Consider the following 27627-nt stretch of genomic DNA (forward strand, 5'->3'; position numbering starts at 1 on the left):
ATTTTTTAAATTCCAATGCACTATATTTTTTAAGTTCTGTAAAAGTTGTGATGATACTTGGGCTCAGTGGGGTTTCTTTGGGAGCTATTCTTTTGGAACATAATCAAGGGGGTTCCTCTGGGAAGCTTTCTGGATGTAGAAGAGAGAATACGTTCCCTGCATGTCAACACATCTATTTGAACACCTAGCAGCAGCCCAACACTATAAAAGCAATTATTTATTTATATTCAAGGCTAGGAAGGTATTATTGTTATTGCTTTAAATGTTGTGATTTCCAAAGCAGTTTGTAGTGTCTATCTTTTTACTTTGGAGACATGGCACTATTTTGGGGTGAAGTTTTGAGCAAACATATCCTGAGGTGCTCTCTAGATTTCAGCATTAAAAAGAAAGGAACACAGACCTGTAACAATATCTGTTTTCACCCTAGTAAGGCCTCAGGTAATCACTAGATGTATCTATTGCACATAAGACAAAGACAGATGGCAAATACTTTTTTGCTCAAAAAACACTCTATTGCAAACACCGCAACAGAAAGCAAAAATATCTATTCTTGCTGCAAAACTGTCAAGCTCATTTCTGCCTTCAGGATGAATCATGCCGACGGCAGGCCAAACTGAAATGATGACAGATGCATTCATAAAACATAACCTTTCTTATTGCTTTAGAGCCCTCTCTAAAGTATACTTTACTTCCCTTTGAGTATGTGCCAAGAAGAAACAGGTATTTTCCTGTTACATCAGAGGGTGAAGCATTTCAAAATATTCCGAATGTTTCTGCCTCCTCTTTCCTTGGACATAGGCGAGATGAGCAGCACCAGATACCTAACATGAGACAAAAGTCTAAAGCCAATTTACTTCCTGTGCTCCAGGGAGGGTTATTGGGTGCTCAGCGTGAAATCAAATCTAAGTCCCGTGGTATGTGAGTGGTCTGTGTTCTCTACTAGTGTGTATGTGAGGGCAGGCGGGGGGTGTTTGGGGGGTGTGGACATCATAAGCCTGCACCATCCGTGTATTCTCTGGTGTGGCGGGTGCCAGTCAATGTTAGTGGCTGCTCAGCCTGCTGGGTGTCTCCCTCCACCAGATAACAGCTCTCTTGCACTGTCATTAGGGGCATATAGCTCAAACAGAAGCAACTGGAGTCCTTCCCTGGAACTGTTACCCAGACATTTGGAGAGAGATGTTTTTCTACCGCAGTTAACAATTTGGGAAAATGTGAATCAGCATGACTGATGATATTGACTTTGGTTCCTCCTAAAATGAGGGGAGAGTCTGATGCCTCCCTGTGCCAGAATCTACCCTGGAGAAGCAAGACAGCAGATTCCAGGTGCAAACAAAACACAAACACAAGATCCTGAGCAATCCCAGGACAGTGTGCCTGTGTGTGGGGTGCAGTGACGGTGTGTGTGGAGAGTTAGGGTGGAGTTCTTAGGCACAGTGAGAACAGAGGCTAGAGAAATGCTTACGCTCTCATGTCTACTCTGGCTTCTCTCTTCATGGTCACCACAATTGGTTTCCCCTCCCTCAACAGGTGCAAAAGGTGTGCTCAGGCTACCACCAAGGGGCTCAGAGTTCTGTCTGGTTAAGAGGATGATAGAATGGGTGCTACCGACTCTGAGAATTTACTGCTCTGTCCATTTGCTCTTTAACTCCAACCTGGGAGATTATACTCTACCAGCCTCCTTTTAGTTCTGCTTTGTTCTAAGCAAGGTCAAAAATGAAGCTCTGGCTAGGTAAGTGCTCTCATTAGTAGGCATACACAGTGATGCCTGGGATGTGTCCTGTTCTCTGTAAACTCACCAGAACTGACAGACCAGAGCTGGGCCTCTGACTCTTCCCTAAATGTCACCTCCAGAGACAAACACCCATTGGCCAAAATAACAGAATTTTCGGGAGACAGCTGATTCTAAAAAAAATGCCCAAGCCAGAGAATATATACCTTCTGAAATAGACTTCCTGTAACAGTCCTTATAAATTTAAATAAGCACACAAATGTGCAAGATGAAGGCCAGAAAGTGTGAACCCGGGCTGTGGCATTGGCAGTGAGCTTCCCCGTCCTCTGACAAGAACCCGTCTGCACAACAACCCCAAAGACAGGTGCTGAGAGACATCTGGGGCCTGGAGAACACTCCATTCTAGGTGTTGGGATTCTCATGGTCAGTATGTATGAGTTACTCCATTATCTTTTCCAGTCAAGTGAGCCAGTCAGTCTCTTTGTGCTTAAGTCTGTTTGAGTTGGGTTTCTCACTCTTGCAACTGCATACTTGGGGGTCAAGCATTCCTAACAACAACAGGACAGCCATTGGCTGCTGTGGGTCTGTCCTCATTTGACCCAACAGTCCTGTGTCCTTAGTCCACAGTCAGGCTGTCATTTCTAACAGTTTTTTTTGAAGAAGGCTCCTTAGAGCATCAATTCTGCTCTACTAGTACTTGTTAGCCTCTATTTTGCTAAGTGTCAAGGCAAGACCAAAACCTAGGACCTCAACATCTTGCAGCTCAGTAGACCCCATGACATGCTGTGTGTCATGACTACTACTGCCATCACGGGGGGGTGGGGGGACTTTTACTTCTCTGAGACCAGGTAAAGTAGAAATATGAACAACTACCTTGAGGTTCCAGTGAGAATTAGAAATAATGTGGGTTGCTTAGTTTATAGAAATAACCTAGCTATTACCATAGTGCTGTTGTTTTATGTTGGGCACTTGGATAGAACAGGTGTTCAAGGGAGGTCCTATAAAACATCAACACTCTACACTTACAAGGATTCTTTTTAGGAACTTATCATGATGATTCTTTTTAGGATTTATTATGGAACTCTGAAAGAGAGCTACACTCAAGTCATACCTTTCCAAACACACAAACACACACACAAACACCTTGGGCTTTTGAGGATCCCCCAAACAGTTTCTGTTCTTGCGTTATTCAGGTTAAACCTGTGACCTTTAAATAAGCTAATGACAAAAATCTCTTGATCCTCACCAAATCTGTGTTTCCCAAATTTACCATGCTAAATTTGGGCTCATGCACTCAGGTTTATCAGGATGTTCTCCAAAGATAGAGTATTTTGTGCTTTATGGAGGCCCTTGCAATGCATACTAATAGCCCACAGTTTTCTAGAATCACAGCTGACTGCTGCATTTGAACTTCTCCCACACAGACCAGCCACCTGCAATAATAGTGCCTTTGTGGATGGGCGGGCTCCTGGGCTGCCCATCAAATGTTCTCTCCTTTAAATCCCACAAAACTCTGCAATGCCAACAGCATAATTAGATAGATGCAAGCTGCAGCAATTGCAGAGGTTCAGTCAAATCTGCTGTACCCTTTTATATCTGGAATCTGGGCAAGTTGATAGGAAATGGGACTTAGAAAAGTTTTATCAGCTCAGACTCCAGCTATTGCTTTGCAATAGTAACTGTTCCAAAATAAAAAGAAAAAAAATCTAGGAATTTGATGGGTGGGCCTAAAATTTTAAAATAAAACATGACCTAAGAGCATGTAGTAAAATATGTCATGAAAAATTGTGCAATAAATTTGCTTTTTTCAAACACATTCATGTCCATTATCGTCTGTCCTCATGACCTGCCATGAAGCAAAGGGGAGATACTGCTGTCTGCATTTTAGAGGAGCAAACTCAGGTTCAAGGGGGCTAGATGTGTGCAGGATCAAGGTGGTGAGCAGCGGACACAGGCCTGAATTAAGTTCTTTTGACACTAGTGATAATGAGAGAGAGGAAAGCGATGGGAATGTCATTAACTAAGATCCACTGTTTGCCAGGCACTTGGCTCCGGCTGTACCTTGTTTTGTTTCTTATCATGATCATGTGAAACAAGCATAATGTTCTCCATTTTACAGGTGAAAAAACGGAGGCTAAGAGGTAAAAACAACTGGTTGACAAGTGATATAGACAAAATCAAGATTTGAACCTAACTTACTCTAACAACTGCACACTGCAGCCTACTGCTTCTTGTGATGGTTAAGACGTAATAAAACAAGCTAAAGAGAGATACTTGAATCAGAATATGGAATGATGGAGGAAAAATCTTCTCCTACCACATAAACGTGAGCACCAAAAACCAGAAATACCGAAGAGGATATTGTCCTCATCCCTTGGGATGGTGAATGACCAATTCCACCCACCAGCAGTGTTATGTATTAAAATTACCTTGGCATAAACACAGCTGTCAGACAGTCTCATGAATGGACAGTATTTATCACACACAGGACACATGATGATGTCTGTGGCTTGGCAGACTTCTTTACTGGAAAAGAAAACACAAAGGAGTGCTTTTTGAGGACACAGGAACATTCCTCTCCCTCTAACTTTGCCCAGTATTTGGCCAGTAAATAAGATTGAGCAGATTAAATTTTTTGCCTTGAGAAGCATCTTAGCCTTATCTATTATTGATGTGAACAAGTGCCCGAACATTTTAATAATTTGATAAGCCTATATATAAAGCTGTTTCTTGCTCTACATATCAATAAGCTAAACTCAGGAAAATATATAAAGCAAAACAAAGGTTGTTATACTCCAAATTATGCACAAAGCACTGGCAACATGAGTTTATTACCTCACTATAGGAACAGTGAGATACCTAAAAGTCCCTATTCCAAGTGCTTTATGCATAAATCAAAACTCATAATGGAGAAATAAATAAAAATACTATGAACAATTTCACAAGAAATCCAAATATTTTGTAGATAGTCACTTTTGTCTTTGAAAACACTTCTGGAAGGCACATTTATTATTACGATCATTGTACAGCATTGTACAATGCTGTAAGACCTCTGTGATGACCTTAAACTACTAAGTTGTCAGAAAAGTCATGATGCATTTTTGCTTGAAAAACAGAAAAAAACGTGTCATGACTGTTCCGACAACCTAATACATCATTGTTCATTTTTGTGCAATTTGCTTTCTCCTCTCAGGTGTAGTCCCCGTAGAATTCCCACTACCAGTGCACACGTGACCCATCACCACAGTCCCCTGTGCTCTTCCCTCCCTTGATGTGACCCCTCTGTCTCTCCCACCCTTACAGAATGTCTGATTTATAGTTGCCTGCTAATTTTATTTATTATTTTTTTGCCCTGAGCCCTTTCTGGTTCCCCTATATTCCTCCAAAAGTGAAACCATCCCCTACTTTTCTTTTCCCTTCTGGCTTATTTTACTGAGCATAGTCCCTTCTAGCTGCATCCATGCTGTTAAGATTGGCATCAGTTTATCTTTTTTGATTGCTGAATAGCATTCTATCATATCTTCTTGATCTAATCATCTATTTCTTGGCATTTACAACCCAATATATTATGGTGAAAGAGACAAGATAAGAGATGTCAACATTGAATCATTCTCAAGGTCCAATACCTTGGAGCGATGTCTTTCCAGCTTAGTTTAAAAGGCTCTTGTAAAGGTACAGAGCTCAGAAAAAAATCCGTGCTAGCTCACTATGTGGTGGTGTTAGCAGAAAGTGAAAAGGTGGACAAGTCAGAAAGAGCAACTTTTAGTTTGTGAGTGAAAATGATGTGCTCTGTAGGTAGTGTGGCTTCTCTGTCTATGAAAGTAAACTTGGTCTTCTTGGTAGCTGAAGACCACAGCACAGGGTAATGGATGGCAAGACCTAGTGAATTATACCTTATGAATTTTTTCAGGAGAAGTTGGAAAGTCAGGATGAAAAGATGTGTTCCATAACTCCAAGGTAATCCCCAAAGCACAAACACCGTTAGATCTATATAAGCAAGGGCAGGCTCACCAGAGTTCCCCATACCTGACTTGGCAGTGGTCCAGAGTAATGATTCCATACAAAAAGACGAACAAGCCAATGAAGGCTGCTGGGAAGAGCATGCCGGTGTACCAGCCCAACCAGGCAAAATACAAGCCAATCTTCTCTCCAAAGTAGCGCCTGTTGAAGATAAAACAGACTTGCAGATTGCATTATAACACCCTCTGCTTTTATTTGTAGCCTTCTGAAAAACACACAGACTGAGTAATTAGAAGAATGGAACGTTTGGCCAAATCTCGGTTCTAGGCTTCCATTGCTTTTCCTCATCTCTGTATCATGGTATAGTGAACTCTTCCATAAAAGAACAGGATTATACACCGACCTGTTCTGAGGATAAAGAGTAAATTCAGTCCTTTCAGGAAGGTAGTACAAAGTGACAAGGAACCAAGGAAATCTGAAGCATTAATGCCACACATCATGTCATCTCTGTCATTTCTGAGGGTATTCTTGCTTGTAGTGTATGTACAAGCAAGTTATATACTTTAAAATAGTGAAAGCAGTTCATAGTTTCAATAGTTCATAGCTGTACAAGATATTTACAAACTAGAACCTTAAGATATTAGTATGAAAGAATCCTATTGAGGTTCAACATGAATTAATACTGCAAACAACATTTCCCCTGAACTAATGACTTTTCACAGGCTTTCCATATACCTGAGAGTAACTAGTCTGCCTAGTTCCCTGTGGTCTGTGAAGGTTGGAAATATCAAGGATTCCTTGTTCTTTCTTTTTTAAACACCATTAACAATGTGATTGGCCTGTGTTAGAATACACAGTTATGCTTTCTATGTATCACAACCACTACATTTCATTGAAAATTAATTAGTCCTTAACATGGTATTAATGATATTCTAATTTTTACAATTTTCACTTCAAACAAGTGTTATCAACTATCCATTTTGAAATACTGGCTGTTGCTTTCCTCCTAAAATGGTCAAAGGGTGTGGATTATTTATGGGCCCCCATTTCCCCCTGCATCCCCAACAGCAACTCCCCATTCCCAGAAAATGTTCCCAAAATGATCCCTACTCACAGTTACATCTATTTATTCATCCAAGAAATAAAAACACTATCTAGGAGGCAATGATGTCCTAAATACTGTGAATACCATGGTGAGAAGAATAAGCACTGTTCCTGCCTGTGTGAACCTCACAAGCTGATATACAGAGCGATCACTAAAGACCTTTATAATGACACAGCTGGGAAAAGAGCTGAAAAAGGGAAGAACACAATTCCACAACAGATAAACCACGGTTATCTAACTGCCTTAGTCAGCAAAGGCTTCTCTAGGAGGTGACTATTATGTTGATGAGTCACAGTAAATTAGGTTGTTTGGAGAAAGGACAGAATGTGTCCAGCAGAGGGAAAAGAATATATAAAGACCTCATGTTGGGAGGGACCAGGTGAATAAAGGCAGTGTGGCTGGAACACTGGGATTAAGAAGTGACCTTCAGGTAAGGTAGGAGGCGGCTAAGCCCCTCAATGGGTCTTGCAGACACTTAAGCACATTTATCTTTCCTCTGAGGGAAATGAAAAAAAAAAAATAGAAATCATGAGAGTTGCAACCTATCAAGGGAGATAAGATTTATATTTTGAGAAGGGCATTCTGCTTTCAGGGAAGATAATGGATTGCAAGAGAAAAAAGTAGGAAAAGAAGGCCAATTAAGGGACAACCTAGATTATAGGTAAGAGAAAACAATGGCAGAGAAGATGCTGGAGTGGACAGATAGGGAAGAAGCAACATCTATGGGACATTTAAAGGATGAGAGTCCCTGTATGCCCCAGAAATTCATTCTACTCTAATCTTGCTTGGGATCGTCACTGCCCTTCTGGTTGTGAGCATGAACTCCACTGCCCTTCCAGGGGTCAGCTCTGTAGAACCTTCCCTAGTGGCACTGACCCAGTCCATCACTTCCATTTCTCAAACTGTTGTAAAACCATGGTCTCCATGACACATTTTTACCTAATTGTGGAGAGCCTATTTTCTGGTGCATCAAAGCCAGAGACCAGGGCTTCTGCTTATCTTGGGCCAGAGTACTTAGAACTAGAAACATAATGGACAGTAATTAATACTCAGTGACAAACTGCAACATCTTAATCAAAGCCCCATCTTATATGAAAGATTTTCCCTGAAGCACTTTTCTGTAATTTTTAATCAACGTAATCTTATAATGCAGGATCAAGGCTGGGAAGAGCATTTGCTTCTCCCCCCCCCCCACTATTTTATCATGCACTAAGACTGAAATGAAAATGAGCTCATCTCAGAAAGTATTTTCCACTCACCCAGAACATCTGGATCATTTGTTTACCACACAAAGAATGGGATCCAATTCATCAATATCTTTGGGTCTACAGGAGTAAACACTGATAACAGGGACTCTGGCAGGGAAAATGTCTCCCCAGGAGATGAGCTATAAAGTGAGTTGTCTTATTATCTCACCTTCTTCTGGGCTCATTTTTAAGGGCCCCAGTAAATAGGAAACCAAGGCAGCTAGCCTACGCAGCATGGATTCTCATCACCCAGTCCTCATAACCACCAGCGTGGCTTATTGCTCCCCAAACTTCATATCTAGCCTCTGTCTAGTGACAAGGGGTGTGTCCAGGGCGATGAAGTAAAGCTGTAATTAGAAATTTTATAAAACTGCTTGGCAGAAGGTTAGGCATATTCATGCAGAATTTTCAAGAAGCAAATTTTACTGCATAATTACTATCAGTTAAGTGAATCAATTAATTGACCTGCAGAATTAATGCAATCTTTATGTGTTATGGGTAAAAATGAAAATTAAAAGAAACCTGAAGTTTATTAGCATGATAGCATCTTGTATTTCCTACTTTCATGACCGTAACTAATATCCCATTTGTCACTGATAAATGGAAGCAATTATTATTGATAATTTGTCAATAGCCGTCACCCACATGATCTTCTGGAGGAAACACCCTCCACATCAGCAGGAGGTCTGTTCCAGCAAGAATATCCAGTGTCCTCTGATGAGTACCCCCTTGAGAAAGAAGCCAGATATGTGAGAACTGTGTGTCTCAGGCCGTTTTCCTCCAGTCCTGGCTTTTCCCAGGGAACAGTCTTCCCTAATCATCTGTGCAAGCTTTACATTTGCACCTGGTTATAAACTCACCTGACAAGATCCAAAGGCTGGTATTTATACCACACGGCCCAGGAGGCCCAGCACTCGTACAGCAGATGTCGGTGGTTTTCTGCTCCGTGAGTTCTAATGGAGTTTTTACTTCTGTAACTTCCCTGGGATAAAAACACAACTGCTGATGAGGTGCTACCCACAAGGTCCAGGAAAAGGCAGACCGTGTGGCTAGTTAGTCATAAGTCAAGAGTAGCAATAGGGGTGATATGAGAGAACAGTGGGTTCCTATTGCAGGGAGTGTAGATTGGCTGATTCTTCTTGCTGTTCCCTTGTTAGGATGCCGTGGAATGAAAGCATGCATTTGCTAGAATCAGCAGTTTGCCCCTGAGTTCAAATTCAATGCCACCACGTTTTATGTATATATATACACACACATGTCTTTTTCCATCCGCCCAATCAATAGTGAGGACTGTGTCCTCGAAAACCCACATGGAAAAAGAATTCTGGGTTATCTGAGTTTGGGCTAATGAGGAAAACAGAATAAAGCATAATTGCAACGACATTTACAAAACTCCTTATATATAAGGCCAGGTAGCAAGTAAGTGAATGAAAAATAAAATAAAAAAGTAAAAAAAAAAAAGTATATATCTTAAATAAGCCATATGTACAATACCATTAATTTTCATTTGTCACTTCTGGTTACCAGACACTTTGCAAGATGGCTTCTTCCCACGCCTTAAAGAATAGCTACAATTTCTTCGTTCCAGGGACTCTATTTCAGGAACATTTCCCTCCTGGGTCTGATGCCTCATGCAAATTTTTAATGACTTTTTAATTTTATGACTTGGAGCCCGGCTATTTCTCTGAATTCATGTTGAGTGACTCTTGATTCAAGTATTCTCACAATTACATAAAAAGACAAATAGAAACAAATCCACGTTGGAAGAGAGGCAGGACCTGTAAGGTGGCACTTCCTCATCACCCATTGAATAGTTAAATTCATTCTGCACAAATGTCCTATCAACACGTTCAATTAATGACTATCCCCTGAAGCCAATGTAATAACAAGAAACCAAAAAAGAAAAAAAGCACAATACAATACCTCATGCAGGGGAAATGCAGCTTCATAGGAGCCGTTGGTGAGCAAACGGTTCAGACCTAGAGCAGACGGAGGCAGGTTGGAATGAATACAGCTGAGCCCTCAGCACTCAAGGCTACTGTGGAAAGGTGGTACTTTTTTTGTTAAAACAATCTAGATTTTCAAAAGCAATTCAAACCCACTTGGGGATGCAGATAGTTTAGAAGATTTTGTTTTCTGCTAGGAAATTGGGATTAAGGACTAGGATCAGGTTTTCAGACAGAAACCAAATAATGATACAGATTTGTATATGGCTGGCATAGAAAATGTAAGTAAGAGATGTTGATGGACTTACCAAAATAAAAATGTGGTGTGGGACTTTCCCTGTATAGCCACGGAGGGTCACAGAGCTCTACATGCTGCACACTTTTTGATATAGCTTCATTTTCATGGAGTATGGCATACTGTTTAATTTCCCTTTTGAGTTTTTCTGTCACCCATTAAAAGTGTATCTTGAGTTAATGAAATCTCAGTTCAGTGAGATCTTTTTTGCTATGCAATCTAATTCCATTGTGGTCAAAAGATAACGTATTACATCTTGTTTCATGTCCCCAAATCTGGTCTGTCTTGGTAATGTTCTGTGTGCACTTGAAAATATTCTGTGGTCTAAAAGGTCAATTAAGTTTATTGATACTGTTTGTTCAGTTCTTCTAACTTCTACTGATTATCTGTCTACTGTTACATTAACTATTGAGAAAGGGGTCTTAAGACTGCTGACTGTAAGTGTAAACTTGTCCATTTTGCTCAGCAGTTCTATGCTTTCTTTTCCCTTTATGTAGTTTAAAGCTCAGTTATTAAGTGAAGAAATATTAGGAAGTCACAGCCTCCTGGCGAATTGCCTCCTTTATAATTGTAAAAAGGTCTTCTTTATCGATGGCAACCTTTTTGCTCTGGAATCTCTTTTGTCTGATATCCATACAGCCATTCCTGCTTTTGCTTGGCTGGCTTGGCGTATTTATTTTTGATTCTTTTAACTCATTTGTTCTTTCTAGTTAAAGCCTCTTACAGGCAGCAAAATATTGAGCCCTGCTTTTTTTTTCTTCAGTGTATTAATTTCTAAGCTGTAGATTGGCATCTTCAGAGAATTATGAAATATTCCAGTACAGAAATCTTAGATTGTTCTCTTCCAGCATTGTGTCCGTACTTTGCATGAGTGAGCACTTTGCTGAATACTTGGGGGGTAACCGGTCTTTGCAAACCTTCAGAAGTTTATCTTTGTATAACAAAAGTGGTCTGTATAACAAAGTACTCTGCTTTCTGGTACTTGGTTTTGTGAATTCTAGAATTCTAGCTCCCTTGGACTCTCTGGACTTTCAGAAGCATCTTCTCACTTCGAATGTACCAGGTTCTACCTGAGGTTTTTCTTCCTCTGCTTTTTCCCAAAACTCTAAAGGAAGTAAGCTGGGGTCACTGCAGGGCTGGCTTCATTGGTTTTCTGCCTCTTAGAGATGCCAGTTCTGGGTTTTCCACTGTGCAGTGTCTTAATTCTCATAATTTATTATTATTATTATTATTTGTTCCCATGGAAGAGACAATGTGTACCCATTTAACTCAGTTTTGGGCAGGAGTAGAAGTTTAATGTGTTCATCTGTAAAGTTTCTTGTAGGTCAAGAATGAGGCTGCTTCTTAAAGAGGATGAATAATACCTCAAAGAAGTTATTGGAAGGACACTTTTCAAGTGGCTTATATAGGAAAAAACTGTGTGATTTAGATTCTGATGAGAGTACAGAGACAAAGCCCCACCAGAAGGTGAACTTGTGTGGAGTCACTTCTCATTGATGGAGGGTCAATTAACATTTATACATTTTAATAGCAGTAACATTAGTGTGTTTTATGATGCTTGATAGTAACACTAAATAACTAAGGCAAACATTTGATATACAGATAGCTAAGACTTTTTTGTATTTTGGCTAACATACAGAAGACTCAATAAATGCCTTTGTCATGAATGAATAAATGACTGATTATGTAGAAAGCTCTGATTTCCTGGGGTCTCTATTGAGAATTTCACATCTCTTATCAGTAATTTTTAACCATCCCAGATATTATGAATAAAAGGACTTTTAGGATTCTAATAAAACTGATGATAATCTCTGTGAGTTTATCATAATTTAGCAAAATACTGCAAAATATGAAAATAGTAATATTTAAACTCTGTCACACTACTTTCTTTCTAAGCATCAATTTGAAAAATACAAACCAATTTCAAGATTTATTTGATGCATCCATGTTGTAAAATAAATTTTTGTTGAGCTATTTATTCCTCTAAGTTGAAAATAAGCCTTAAAAGGTTTGATTTTCATAGTTGTAATAAATTCAGAATGACGTTGAAACGTTCATAGCCTTAGTCTTTCCTCCACTGTAAAAGTCTTATGAATCATGTTTACAAATCAGTGTTTTTGTGTTATCTATAATCAATGTTAGCTCATGCAAGGTGCTACTGCCAGAAACAGTTGCAGAGAGCAATATTGGGTGAATAGTAATTCTACCAAGATGTTAAATTTTCTTTTCTTTTTATTTATAAAACCAAAGATGATGAACCTTGCAGCAATAGAGTATTTGTAATTTCACTGCATATTTTTGTTCTAATTCATGATCCTGCTCTGTCATTACTAGTTAGGTACTTTTTCAGTTTGTCATAACCAATTTTCAAAGCTGGGTTTCTTGAATAGAATTTTCTTTCATCAAAAGAGAATCTTTTAAAAAGATCCCTTCTTACTAGTAACAATAATATACTTCCTGTACTCCATCAGAACATTTATAATTTACTATTTCTGTCTTTTGTCTATACAAGATTACTTGTAAAAGTAGTCCACAGCTTGAGATGCAAAAATTAAACATAATAGTTACTGTATGTTTTCATTATACACTATTTTGATTGTGTAAGAAGTTGATAGTTACACGCTAAACATATTAAAAAGTCCTTCAGTTCAGCAAGAATTCCTACTGTATTCCAGATGCTGTTAGGCAAAGGTAATACAAAGATGATGGAGGCAACTTATTTAGAATTTTAAGAACCCAAGCAATTTTTAGTTGCAAATTCTCAACACACTAAAGTTCAGTGAGTTGTGGGATTTGTTGCAAATGATAATACCAATATTAGCAGAGGTTCTGCTTATTTGCATTTTGAGAAATAATCCAGAATAGCTACTGCCATTATTTTCACTTCTTCTTTCTTATATTCTAGTATGTTCATCATACAATGCTCAATGCAAAATGTAAGATAGAAATATAAGTATTGCATACTATGTCTTAAAAAATCACCTGGAAAAGCAAAGAAAATAATTAATGAAATATTTAAATTATTTAGTGTACCAAAATGTTAACAGCGCTCCTCCATGCCAGAATTTTCATTATGTTATTGAAAATAACTCAAGACAATAAGAGCTGTGTATGATCATCAAACAAACTGCCAGAACAATGGCCACAGGAATTCAGAAGAGGAAGAATTTCCAGCTGGAATGTCATGGAGGACTTTAGGTACAGGACACATCTCCACTATGTGGAGATGCTTAAAACCACAATATATTCAAATTTAAAAAGGTCTAAGTCAGGTTCAAGTCCACCACACCCACCAATACTGACTCACTATTTGCAGACTTGGATATGCAGCTGTCTGTTTTTCCCGATTACATTTTAATTTATGCAGCTTGTTTCAAAGTAGTTTTTGGCAGCTACGCCATCCGAGTGACTCACACAGCTCGCCTTCGGCCAAACCTCTTGAGTCCGATCCTCTTGTCAGGATGCTGAACAGCATTTCTCCCACACTATACCAGGGTGGTTGTTTTGATGAATGTATGAGTAGGAATTTGCATTTACAAACGACTGAATGCCATATTATTGGGTTTGGCTGAGATTTCCTACAGATCCTGAGCTCTCTCAGGCTCCTGAGCTCTATGACTAACATGCTCAGTACATCCTCCCAATCTCAATCTCTATCGGGCCTGAAAGCTTGACAAGAGGTATTTAAGCTAGATGCCAGGTCTCAAATTACTGCCCCTTAGCTCCACACAAACCATCACTGCCTGCTGTGCAATAATGGAGCTGGACCCTGTAACTACATCTCCTCTGCCTGGTACAGTGTTGGGTTTTGTTCATAGAAGGATCTGAGGAGGGAGGAGTTAGTCTTCCTGTCATGAGTATGTTCCTCTCTGTAGACACCTACAGCACCCAGCTTCTTTCTCATGTAGGTCCTGCAGTGCATGGTGACCAGCAGTTCACGGCACCCCCTCAAGGAGCAGGTATCTTCCCACCAGCCCACAGACTAGTTCTGCTTCCAATGAGAGACCCCCTTGCAAATTCTCCCAGAAAGCCCTGCTCAGGCGGAATCCTTAGCAAATGACTCTGCCACCTGTTGAACCCCAGCTTCACCTCTGCCACCAGGATGTGATCTCAGCTTTGTCAGGAGGAGTCCTTCTTAGAGCAGGAGCTGCTCCTAGTGCCTGCTGATCCTCTGTTCTCTGGTGTTCTTCTTATCTTTTGGTCACCAATCCTTCACTACTCCACTCTTGCTAGGGTTATTTAACTACTCAAATGTGTGTGTGTGTGTGTGTGTTTTGTCCCCACATCGAGAACCTGACAGAAATAGGTCATTATTTAAGCTACTGACAAGTTTTACTAGGATAAAGATAAGAACGAAGTCACCCAAATCTTCTTGATGTAGAATAATCTGTTTAATAAGGCAGGAAATTTGGTAATAGGATATGGAAATGTTCTCATAAAAATGCCTAAAATATAAATGGTGGGTGCTATTTATTGGGGGAGGTGAGATTACTTGGAGGATTTATGCTGGGTGAAAGCGCATCTCTCTCCTTGCAGGTCCCTCCGCCTAGAACAGCTACCCCTGCATCCTCCCATGCTGGCTTCCTCTCATCTTTTTGGCTTCAGTCCAAATTTCCATATCTCAGTGAAGCGTCCCCTGATCTCTCAGTGTCACCTTGAACTAACCTTCCCTTATCGGGCTGTCTCTATAACATCACACATGTCAATTTCTGTACATTACTTATTGTATTTGCTTACTGTCTACTTTTAACTTCTGGGATATAGGCTCTGGGGGAGAACTGTGTTCATCTCTCCCAGCACCTACTTGGGCACACAACGGGTGCTCCCAACACCCAAGTGCCTAACACATTTGGGCACTTCATTAAAATTTGTTGAATCACAGAATTTCTCCACGATCTGAGAAATGAGGTGACATGCTACTTAATGAAGGCATCTAAGAATGCTATTATGAGCTTACATTTGCTAGTTATCTGTCAAGGGAGTAGCCAGAGGTTTTGTAAACAAGAGTGGGTCTAGAGTACATAACTCGATACCACCAAGGGGGATGTCTATCGCCTCCAAATATCAAAAGTAGCTTATTATATTAATAGGTAATTATTAATAGGTTACTTACCAATTTTGTTTTTTCCTTCTTCATACTTTATTCTTTGTAAGATATGATGTACAATTCTACTTCTGGTGGCATTGTTGAAGAATGTGTCTTTGTTGTGTATGATGAAGCTGCACATACATATTGAAAACACAAGTTGAGGATTAATTGGAGCTGAGGAAGCTCAATCTCTGATATAATTTGGTATTGCTCATAGGAGAGATCTTCAGTCAATCACAGAGAAGGCACCTCTGGAACATCATGAGAGAGTTCAGAATTATGGAGAGGCAGGAGGCTTGTAAGCCTCAGTAGTTTTGACTCTCAGTCTCCTGAACTCTCACATCGTGATATCAGGAGGAGCTGGGCTCAATAAAATTAAGAAACTTTAAAATAAGCTAATTGTGAACCTACGCTTTATATCTTATTTTTTCTCAGTAGATAAGGTCAGTAGATAAGCTCAATTAAAATTTTACTTCATCTCCTCTCGTCCCCTCCTATGTCATGTCCACCTGATTTTTTTTTTTTTTTTTACAAGATTGAGGTCTTGTTCCATGGTGAATGAGAAATCATCTAAGTCCATTCCTATCCCATTTTTTTTTTCCTGGGTGGGTCCCTTCTTCTAAAGCATACACTTAATATTGTTCCCTTTCTCAGCCAAAGGCCTACCCAGCCCGCAAAGTTTCTCCCAGACCTCACACTGACACCATGTGACACTGGGTTTTCCAGTGGATATCCCTATCCTACAAGGAGATTTTCCAGCTGACAATAGAGCAAAGCCACCTAATTCAACATGAAATGATTTATGTCTTTCCTTGCTACAAAAGTGTTAATGGTAGGATATCAGCGATACTATAATTGCCTCTCAAGTGATAAAGTTCATTTTACTCAGAAAACTTCCATTGGGTACTTCCCACGAGTCACATACCACACAAGAATATCAATGTTGTAGCCACTGCCTTCACAACTCAATTCAGAAGCCACCTCCCCAGCAAGTTGCCCTAATTTTTAGTCCCCGAGTCAGTCCTCTTGCTTCTTATGCTGTTTCTTATCTTGTAAGCATGTCAATTTACTGATCATTCTCTGTTGTCATTTATTTGCATTTGTTCATTTATACAATAAATATTTACTGGCAGTACTCTGTAGGGTACTAATCGCACAGGGGTAAACACTACAGATAAAATCTGTATCTTTCAGCAGCTCATCGATTAGTGGGGAAGAGAGACCAGAAAAAGAAATGAACATGACTATATGGCAGAGATGGGCTGAATCAACATCTTTCTGCTTGGTTCTCCTCCCATTCAGGACAAAAGGCACAACAGAATTATGACAATTTCTGTAACCCCAGGGTCTAGTGAGTGGCTGGTACAAAGTACAGATTTTTGAATAGCAGGAAGTGAGGGTCATGAGGCTTTGTGGGAAATTGCTGTTAAATGTGTTTTCCAATAATACAGTCTCAAGAGTTGTAAAGGGCCAGGAGAAAAAAGGCAGTGTAGGCCTGGGGTTTGGCTGGGGAACAAGAGTTGGGAATGTGGGTTTCCATAATAAATAAATGAGAGAAAGGTTAGAGAAGATGAAGATAAAATGTAAAGCATACGAACTGATTCCTTGGAGAAATGCTTTTGGTTTCCATCCTAGAGAAAATGGGTCTCAGAAAAAGCGCTTTGACATGGTCGATGACAGATAAATGCCATGTGGAAGAATGGCAAGTGGCAGCATTTATCATATATTTTCTCTAGGGTTTTCTGAGAACATTTTCTGTTATCAAAGAGAAAGAGGGGGAATCGAAGAGCTACAGTGAATGCAGTTCATCAATTTTATCCTATTTTTTTTACCTTATTTGAGAGGCACCGTAGCATTTTAATACCAAATAAAGGTGTCATAAAGAAATAGGCAACAAATAAAAAAACCTCATTTTGACTCAAACTCAGATGTTAACTGAAAACAGATAAGCATAACCATGCTTGACAAGATAATTTCAGGCTAAAAGCCCATGTCCCTCTCGCATGAAAAGGTTTCTGCTAACCTTTTTTTTTTTTAATAGCACTACAGAACATTTTAAACTCATGTAATAGTTATCTATAATAAGTACTACAGACAAGCTTCAAACTTTTGTTTTCCTCTTCCTTTTGTCTCAGTTGTACTTGAATCCTGGTACAAATGGGAACAAGCATATAGGTACATGCCAGGCTCTGCAGATACATCACCATCCAACCCTTGCAATAACCTTCAAGGTAAGGATTTTTAAATCCCTTCTTACAGGTGAAGAATTCGAGAGCTCAAGCACTATTACCACATTCACTCTACTAATAAGAAGCAGAGCCAGGATTTGGGGTTGGGTAGTCTGGTCCCAGAGGCTGCCCTCTTTTTAATCACTCTCACCTGTCTGCCTTTGTCAGACACTTCCTGACCTTTGGAGGTTGGCTTTCCTTGGAATCAGTGCAACAGTCATGGTCCTGAAATACTTCCTTGCTTCCACTCATCCTTTGAGCCTCAACTCAGGCTACATTTCCCCAAAGGTCTTCCTTGACCACCCTGCTATCACCCTGAAAAGTAATGTGGTGGTATATATATACACATACGTATGTACATATATATGTATATATACATACACACACATATGGGTGTATACACATATATGTGTATACATATGTGTATACATATGTGTATACATATATACATATATACATGTATGTATATACATACACACACACCACACATACACATATATACACGTATATATACACATATACATATACACGTATACATACATATGCATACATACATGTATATACACATATGTGTATATAATACACACATATATGCATATACACACATGTGTACATATATACATATATGTATATATACATGTACACACATATACATACATATACATATATATATGTGAAGCAGAACCATTTAATGGAGGAGGGAGCTGGATTTTCAGCCCTGAGAGCTTTCAGTTCTAACATCACTCTTGTTCCCCTTGTCTTTAAAGTAAAATCGGACTCAGTCTACACGCTGGCTTTGTCCCATACTATGTGGCATTAAGACCATCTCTCAACCTTAGTGCATCTTGGTTTCCTCAACCACTCCTCACAGATGTGGAGGAAAGCGCAAACTTCTCTGCACAATCTACATGTTTCTACACAGTCTGGTTCCACCTACACCAGTGAGTTTATCTTCTCCTTCTTCCCCTTACTCTTTACAAGCCTGCAACACTGTCCTTTTTGCTGTCCTTGAATGAAAACAGTTACCTATGTCAAGTAGGAAAGAGAATGGGATAACTAATCAAGGCACATTTCTTAGCCCTGGGGTAGCTTGAAATGTATGCCCTGCTGCATATATATATATATATATATATGTATGTATGTATGTATGTATGTATTAACTTGTACCAGTAACTGCTCTATGCTTCTTGTCACTCTCCATCTGAATGGAAACATCTAATTTAACTAACCTATGACCATGTCCTTTCTGCTGGAAATGTAGGGGAAAGTTAACATGTCTGTTTCATCCACAGCCCTCTGGCTCAAGGAGGACCGTACCTAAATAGTTTCTAAGGTTTCTCCTCCCCAATGCAACCTGATGTGAAATGTGGGATCATGATGTCATGTTGGAATTGGAGCTGGGGGATTACAGGGTGGGAATGAGAACAACTCTTTGTGGGAGAAATCTGCATATACTGCAGCCAGAAATTAGACTGTGGTATTAATGTAAAAAAAAAAAAAAGACTCCCATCTATTTGGATTACCCATTTTATATAAAAAATATATAGCCATATATATTTACATACACATGGATATAAATGCATATATTCTACATGTCAACACACACACACACACACACACACACACTTATCTTCCCTCAAGATTCCCTCAAGTTAGTCATTCCACCTCATGAATCTGAGCTGAATTTGTGACTGGCTTTCATCAACAGAATGTGGCAGAAGTGGTATTGTGAGGCTGCTGCATCTAAGCCAGGGCTCTGCAGCCTGTACTCCTGCCCACGTAGGGTACTGCCCCAAGACTACCATGTGAAGAAGCCTGAGCTAGCCTCTCTGGCGGTAAGGCACTATGTGGAGAGAAATCCAAAGGTGAGCTGGCGTCAACCACCACACAGGTGAGAGGCAGCTTGAATTCTCTGCCCAGCTACACAGAGATGACTGTCGCTACTCAGGTGAAAGCCAGAGTCTGGTGCAGCTGAACAGCACAAATTGCTGAAACAAAAGTATCATGAGCAAATCAAATATGCTGGGTTTTTCTGATGGTTGAAGTTGTATTTTTTCATAATACAAATGGAAAAGGTTAATGCCTTAAAATAAATATTTCAGGAAACTTTCTTAATTAGATTTTTAAATAGAGATTTTTTTTTTAACAAGGAGAAGCAAAGGTTATATGGCAAATTGTCACTTAAATCATATCCTTAAAGTAGTGAAAATCTAAGTAGGTACAAACCAACCAATTAATTTTTTATGTGACAAGGCCTATTCTGAGAGAGTTTTGACCTTTAGGCAATAGCAGTACAATAACTAATTTCTACTCTTAAGTGTATCTGTTATGACAAGTTACTAAAAGATAAAGCAAGGTAAGATTTCTCTCATATCCCAACGGTCATTTCTAATTTTACGTCAAGTTATCATCTTTGCTACTTGAGTGGTAAATATAAATTAAGGAATATGTGCACTGGAGACTTCCAGGTAAAAGTGGGAAATTAAACATCACATTTAATTTTTTTCTGTCAAAACCCCAATTAAAATATTACTCTGTGTGTGATTAACGATAGAGACACTCTAGGAACAAAGATGGCAGAAACCTGAATAAAATACTGGAATGTGAAAGCAGACAAATAGTAATAGACTCAGGAAACCAGAAGAAGTAGACTCCTAAGCTAGTTCTGGGGAAACCAAAAATAAAATTTTTATTAACAGAATTTCATAAAATCTGAGAACCAGTGATCTCTAGAAGTGGGAAGAAGGTGATGCTAAAGTAAGTACTGGTTGGACGCTGTTTAGGCAGAAGTTAGAACCCCAATTTCTCACCAGTACTCCAACAAAGGAGTGAAAGGTTTTTTTCTTTTCTTTTCTATATATGCTAATGCAGTGTCTCAACTGTGCCACATTAAACATGGTAGGGTAGGGGTATCAGAAAAAAAAAATGGAAGAACAAGTTTGTACTGGAAATGGAGATGCCCAGCTGTCTCCATCCATTTAGGATCCAGAATATTTGCAGCCAGGACTTGACTTTCCAGGCAGAAAACTGGAATATTACCAATCTATGCTGTAAGATTTAAAAATAGTGGTATGGCGACACAAGATTGAAACCACCCATCATATCCTTCGTATGAGGCCAGGGTTGATAGACCCACCTATTACTCTGAACTTCTACTCAAGTTTTGCATTTTTAATTTTCAAATATGAACAGTGAGTCAAAGATTACTAAGTGTCTGAAAAAATCTATAAATGTAAAAGAGAATACAAAGGGACATAACCAGAAAGATATTAGAGTGATGAAATGTTTCAACAATCATTCTGGATGAAAACCATGTATGACACACACAAAGCTAATATCACATTCAATGGTGAAAACTGGAGATTTTTCTTCTAAGACTGACTATAGGGATGCCTACTAGTACCATTTTTTCAATATAGTATTGTAAGTCCCAGCTAGAATAATTAAGAAAAAGAAATGGTGGAGCTCTCCCTGGTGGCTCAACTGGTTAAAGAACTGCATTATGAAGTTCTCCAAAGCCACTGCAGCACAAGTTCGATCCCAGCCAGGGAGCTGAGCCACTTGGTGCAGCAGACCTCTCCTGACCTGCCTGCTGCTCCCCTCAGCAGTGGACTTCAGTAGATCTGCCTGTTCTGCTCCCCAGTCTGTCTCTGGTCAATCCTCTCACCCACCATACCTCTGGCCTGTATGGCAGTTCTGTAAGCATAAATAAATAAAATCTTAAAAAAAAAAAAAAAGAAAGAAAAAGAAAACAGTGTCCATATTGGAAAGAAGAAATGAAATGGTTATTTGTAAATGGCATTGGCTATATATAGAAAACCCTAAGGATGCCACCAAAAAGCAGAACTAATAAAGTTGTTGGATATACAATCAATATACAAAAATCTATGGCATTTCTATACACTAATGCAATAATGAAACATCATAAATAGAAAGAAAAACAACAGAATAGCCAAAGAAATCTTGAGAAAGAACAGAACTGGATTAACCATGCTCCCTGATTTCAAACTACAATAATTTAAAAGTATGTTAATAACATAGCAGATACACAGAACAATAACATAAAAAACAGATATACAATCAAGCAACCCATACATAAACCCATACATATGTCAATTTTCAACAAAGGGGTCAAGAATATGTGATGGGAAACAGAATTCTCTTAAATCAGCTAATACTACTGGGAAAACTAGAAAGTTACATTAAAAAAAAAATAAAATTAGACCAGGATCTTACATCACAACAGATTTAATTTGAAATGGGCTCGACTCAAATGTAAGACCTGACACCACAAAACTCCCAGAAGAAACCAGAAAGGGTGAGCCTTTTAACATTGGTCTTTGTGATAATTTATTTCTTATTTAACACCAAAGTCAACAAAAGCCAAATGAACTAGTGGGAAACATATCAAACTGAAAATCTCTGCCCAGCAAAGAAAAATAACAAAATGAAGAGACAACCTATTTAATGGGAGGCAATGTTTGAAATATCTGATAAGGGATGAATAATCAAAATATGTAAAGAACTCAACAACAACAAAAAAGAGCAAATAACCCCCCCCACCCCAATACAACGAGCAATCAATTGTAAAACTGGGTAGAGAAGCTAAACAGAAAGATATACAGAAAGCCAACAGGTACATTATTCACCAGGAACACACAAATTAAAACCAAATATGCTATCACCTCACACCTGTTAGTATGGGTATTATCAAACAGACAAGAAGTAACAGATGTGGTGAGGAGAAAAGAAACCCACACATATTGGTGGGATGTCTATCATGTGGCCAACATGGGAAAGGTATGGTATTTCCTCAAAGAGTTAAAAATAAAACTACCATATGCTCTACCAGCTCCACTTGTGGGGATTTACCCCAAGAAAATTAAAACACTAACTCAAAAACATATTGCACCCCCATGTTCCCTGCAGCGTTCTTACAATAGCTAACATATGGAAACAATCTCAGTGTTTATTGATGGAGGAAAGGATAAAATATGACTATGCTCATACACTGAAGAATATTAGTCAGCTATACATAGAAAACCTTGGGCCCTCCCTAGTGGTGCAGCAGATTAAAGCACAGTACTAAGAAGCTAAAGACACTTCAGCATGAGTTGGCTCCCTGGCCCTAGAGGTGACCCTTATGGAGTGGCAGACCTCTCTTGACCTGCCCGCTGCTCCCCTCAGCAGTGTACTTCATCAGTTGGCCTGTTCGGTTCCCCACTCTGTCTCTGGTGAATCCTCTCACCACCTCTGCACCTCTGGCCTGTACCCCAGTTCTGTATGCACAAATAAATAAATCTTAAAAAGAAAAATCTTAGGCCCTCCCTGATGGCACAATGGGTTAAAGCACAGCACTGAGAAGCTTAAGCCACTGCTGCATGAGTTTGATCCCCGCCTGCCCCGGAGGTGACCACATGGCGAGGCAGACCTCTCCTGACCCGCCCGCTGCTCCCCTCAGTACTTCGTTGATCTGCCTGTTCTGCTCCCCATTCTGTTTCTGGTGAATCCTCTCACTCTCCACATCTCTGGCCTGTACCCCAGTTCTGTATGAATAAATAAATCTTTAAAAAAAAAAAAGAAAAATCTTGCCATTTGCAACAACATGGATGGACCTTGAAGGCATCACACTAAGTGAAATAAGTCATACAGAGACTAGCAAGTACTATGAGATCTCATTTATCTGTGGAATCTAAAACAAATTGAACTCATAGAGGACCTGCTGGGTTGCCAGAGGCAAGGAATGGGGGTGGTTGGATGGGTAAAAGGTGTCAAAAGGTACAAACTGCCAATTGTAAAGTAAGTCAATTGATTATACAAAAAATTGATTGCAAAAGCCAGAATATTGTAAAAATAAAGACAGCCCTTAGGAACTAGCATAAAATGATAGCAGAAATTAAAACTCAATAGAATTTGAAAATAAGTTGAAAAAAATCTTCCAGAAAACACATAAAGGAAATGTCCTAGAGCAAACAAAATATGGATAGATACCAGATGGAGATAAAAGATGAGCTGATTAATTCATCTTTGTACAGCAGTCTTAACAAACCGGTGCTTGACGCTGATTGACAGGAATGAAAACACGGAGGCACTGCAATGCTCACATGTATGAGAAATCACTCCCTCCCCCTCAAAAGTTAGCTAGAATAAAGAGGAACTCATTATTTTAAAAAAAAAAACAACTATATAAACAAGTTTACAAGCACAAGTGATTTCCTAATTAATCCTCAAACCAGAAAAATCCAATTTAGAATAATCCAGGCTACAGTTTTTCACTCATTAGGGTTCTCTGTGAGTCAGTCAATAATAAGTTTTTGCCTGAATTACCTTGGCAATTGCCATGGCATAATTGATTGACCCTTCAGTGGTTTCCCGATGACCACTGTCTTAGTCTGGTCTCAGGCACAGGTCTTGTTAGCATCTATCCTTAGTGGGGCAGAATCCACTTTGATGGCTAGCCAGAGGAATAGATTGGACTACTTTTCCACAGCTGATGTATATAGCTGTAAGCAACAAAGACCTAGAAACCCTGCCAAGGAGCTACAAAATTTGGAAGTTGGGAGATTTACTTTCCATAATTTTCCTGTCTTTTTGATTGCCCCACCCCCACCATCTTAGTGGAATCCTCTATCCCTGCTCCAGCTAATGTTCCCTTTTTATAGTTCTTCCTTCCTCTTTTTATTTTTAACTCTCTTGGAGAGACTTGGTAGACTTTTTCATAATGGGGGCATAAATGAAGAATAAATTATAATTTTTATCTTTTCCAGGGATATTTTTATTTTAAATGAGGATGACTTGAACCAAAGATTGAAACTCAAATTGTATCATTCCAGGAATTAGGGAATTATACTGCTTATTAAGTATCTCTTAGCTTTCCCTCTTCTATACTCTTTGGTACGCTGGGGCTGGGACTCTTGCTACACAATTCTACTTAGCTATGTTCTGCCAAAAGCGGACACTAGAGGGTGCTCGGAAGAGAAGGAAAGGGGGATTCGGGTTTGTTAGTCGTTCCTGGTGATGTCACCCCAACAAAGATCCTTCAACCTGGCAATGGTAGTTGTTTCCAGGTTCTAGCTTAAAACAAAGTCTCTCCAAACTGGACCGACTGTCCTGCCCCCACACTCCAAAGTTACCAGCCTCAGTCCTGGCAGCCTTTTCTCTTAGTGCTCAGCTGCAGGGCCTCCTCCTCTGAGCGTCTGCATTCATGTGCTTCTAGGTTATCAAACCCCAGTCTCTTCCTTGTGTTTCCAGCTCCCAAGGGGAAGTAGTTGCCCCACTTCCTGCAGTTATTATCTCTGTGGTCTCAACTCTGCCTTTGTGACATTTTAGCTTTACAATGCCTATTAATCAACCCCCCCTAGTAACTTTTCTGCTAAAATAACTGTTGGGCTTTTTTTTTTTTTTTAAATGCAGCTTGAGTGGTACAGGGAGCTAGAAAAAGAAACATTTGAGGAGTGAAAGGCCTACTGTCTCTGTAAAAATCATCTACCACACCCACTCCTAGGTATCTACCCAAAAGACACAAAAACACTGATTCAAAAAGATACCTGCACCCTCATGTTTATTGCTGCTTTATTGAAATCAACCCAAATGCCCAAAAGTAGATGACTGGATTAAGAAGATGTGGTACATATACACATGGAATATTACTCAGCAGTCAAAAAGATAAACTCATACCTTTTGTAGCAACATGGATGGAGCTGGAAGGATCATGCTTAGTGAAGTAAGCCAGAAAGAAAAAGAAAAAATACCAGATGGTTTCACTCATAGCAGGAGTGTAAAGGACCAGGGGGGAAAAGTAATGAAAAACCATATACCAGAGACATTTTACAGGGATGGAGTGGGGAATGGAATCAAAAATGGGGGGAAGGAGACAAGTGCATGGGACTATGACAATGGCACACAGTTGAATTGGTGATGGGAAGTCCATGGGGATTACAACTGAGATGGAAAAAGGCAGAAAATGATGTAAAAATAAACTATTATAATAAAATCAAGCCATCTACCACAGAAGGAGCTGTCAACCTGTCCTGGTAGGAATATCTGATAAGAATATGATAGAATATCAGAACAGTATAAAAATGGTTTCTTAATTTTTAAATACTCCAATCCCAAGTCTGATGTCTGCCCAAAGCTGTTAACTTGCATAGAAACTTCCTTTCCTAAAAATATGCCAGGCATTTAAAACAGAACAGTTTAAGTCATCATCTGAATCCTAGAAGAGCTTGCAGACTAATGTGTTACATAACTGTGACAGATCAAAAAAAAAAAAAAAGTCACATGGGGTTTTCCTGGGTAAATTGCTTTACTGTCCCCAACCTGATGCCTTGCTTTGTGAAGATTCTTTATTCCCACTCATTGCTACAGTCTTGCAGATTCATCCCTGGGAAAGATGCGTATTCCCTACTCCCTTACTATGCTGGACCATGAGACTTGCTTTGGCCAGTGAAATATGGGGAATGACGTGTGCTACCTCTAAACAGAAGCTTTACGTTTACTTCTTCCCTCTGCATGAGAATACATGATTTAGGTGGTACCTACTACTTCTTCATCCAAGATCAAATTATAAAGCAGACCTTGAAACAGAACCTTAGCTGACCCACAGTTAATACGTTATGTGAGCAAAGGTAAACCTTTGAGTAGGCCACTGAGAATTGAGTTTTTTATTACTGCAGTTGAGCCTAGCATAATCTGACAAAGGCAATCCTGTAATTTATGGCTTAATTTACTCTCTTCTAAAAGAGGGTGGATTCTTCCCTCCCTGGTGGTGAAGCTCTATCTGTCCACATAATAAAGTGATAGGAGAGAGAAGTATGAAGGTTTGGGGGCAGCAGAGGACAAGAAAGAAGAAAAGCTATGAACACTGGGGTGGAGATGGAATGTTTTCTATCAGGCTGGCAAGGGAGGGTGTGAGGCAGGATGAGTAATGGGTGGCTGCTGAGGACCATGTGCTTGGCTTCTCTTCGCATCCTTTGAGAAACTAGAATAAAGACAGGGACTGCCTTCCAATTACTTCTGGCTTCTGAGTTGTGCTTTCTGCAATATACAGACATGGAAACAAATAATTGTGGTACAATATAATCAGTTCCATAATCAGAGCATTTACAAAGGCTAATGGATCCAGAAGTCTGACACTGTCTGCATGAGGGACCTAGGTTTCATAAAGATGACATCTGGACTAGCTTCTGAGTGAAGAACAGGCTTGCAGAAGACAGTGAGGAGAGCGCCCATTAGGAAGAAGGAAAGAGGCTCACGGGCTATTTAAGAGGCTTCTGTGCCACATGGTAGGAAGCACCCAGCTCAGAAAGTTGGGGGAAGGGAGAAGTCACTGGAAAAACAGACTTGTGTGCCTTACTAAGGAGCTTGAATTTGATCCCAGTGGTTAAGCAAGGAAGCCAAGACACCAGAGTGTGCATTACTCATGAATAAAAGTTCACAACTAAAGGGATGAGGAAAGGCAGAAATCCAGTTCAGTCTCTGCTTGTCAATATGGGCTCAAATACCTGGAGGAAGAGTTACTTTTTATAATTATACTGTGTGGTCTAGTAATAGGAGCCTTGTAAATGGCCTGAGGCTTGAGTGTGGTGGATATATTTGGGAATGGGGAAAGATGGAGAAGGTGAGTAGATAAGATACACAGTTGTTCACACAAGAGTTGGTGGTCATTTCGACTAAAGCAACTGCAGTAAATCTGGAAAGGAGGAGCCAAGAGCTAGAAGATCAGGTGCTGATGGAGGGCAGTGAAGAAGATGCTAGTGTGCTGGTTGGCTAACATGTAGAGGTGACACCCTTTACATGTCAATCCCAATACTGTGGAGAACAAAGTTAATGGTGGAGGTATGCTGTTATAATTGAGAAAGGTGGGACACTAGAAGCATTGGGTTTATTCCCAGGGATAAGGACATTCTAAGACAAGGTCCTAAAATAGTGATCATCTGAATAAATTTCTATGCACAAAGGCCTATACAGTCCCCAACTCACTCACATTCTAGAACATTAGACATGCTCTGCCTGGGCCCTGGATTTAA

At 39.6% G+C, this 27627-nt stretch overlaps 1 protein-coding gene across 4 annotated transcripts in view; it reads right to left on the reverse strand.

Moving 5' to 3' along the window:
• Positions 1-27627, reverse strand: part of ANO4 (anoctamin 4) — a 264528-nt gene that overhangs the window by 44862 nt on the left and 192039 nt on the right. For all 4 annotated transcript variants that reach the window (XM_012720423.1, XM_012720422.1, XM_012720425.1 and 1 more), the window contains 5 exons: positions 15396-15502; positions 9965-10020; positions 8902-9023; positions 5756-5890; positions 4159-4255 (listed from right to left, as the gene is read on the reverse strand). In XM_012720423.1, coding sequence (XP_012575877.1) covers positions 4159-4255; positions 5756-5890; positions 8902-9023; positions 9965-10020; positions 15396-15502 — 517 coding nt within the window. The remainder of the gene's footprint in view (positions 1-4158; positions 4256-5755; positions 5891-8901; positions 9024-9964; positions 10021-15395; positions 15503-27627) is intronic.

This window comes from Condylura cristata, unplaced genomic scaffold, assembly GCF_000260355.1.
Source record: "Condylura cristata isolate star-nosed mole 26May11 unplaced genomic scaffold, ConCri1.0 scaffold00004, whole genome shotgun sequence".
NCBI lineage: Eukaryota > Metazoa > Chordata > Mammalia > Eulipotyphla > Talpidae > Condylura > Condylura cristata.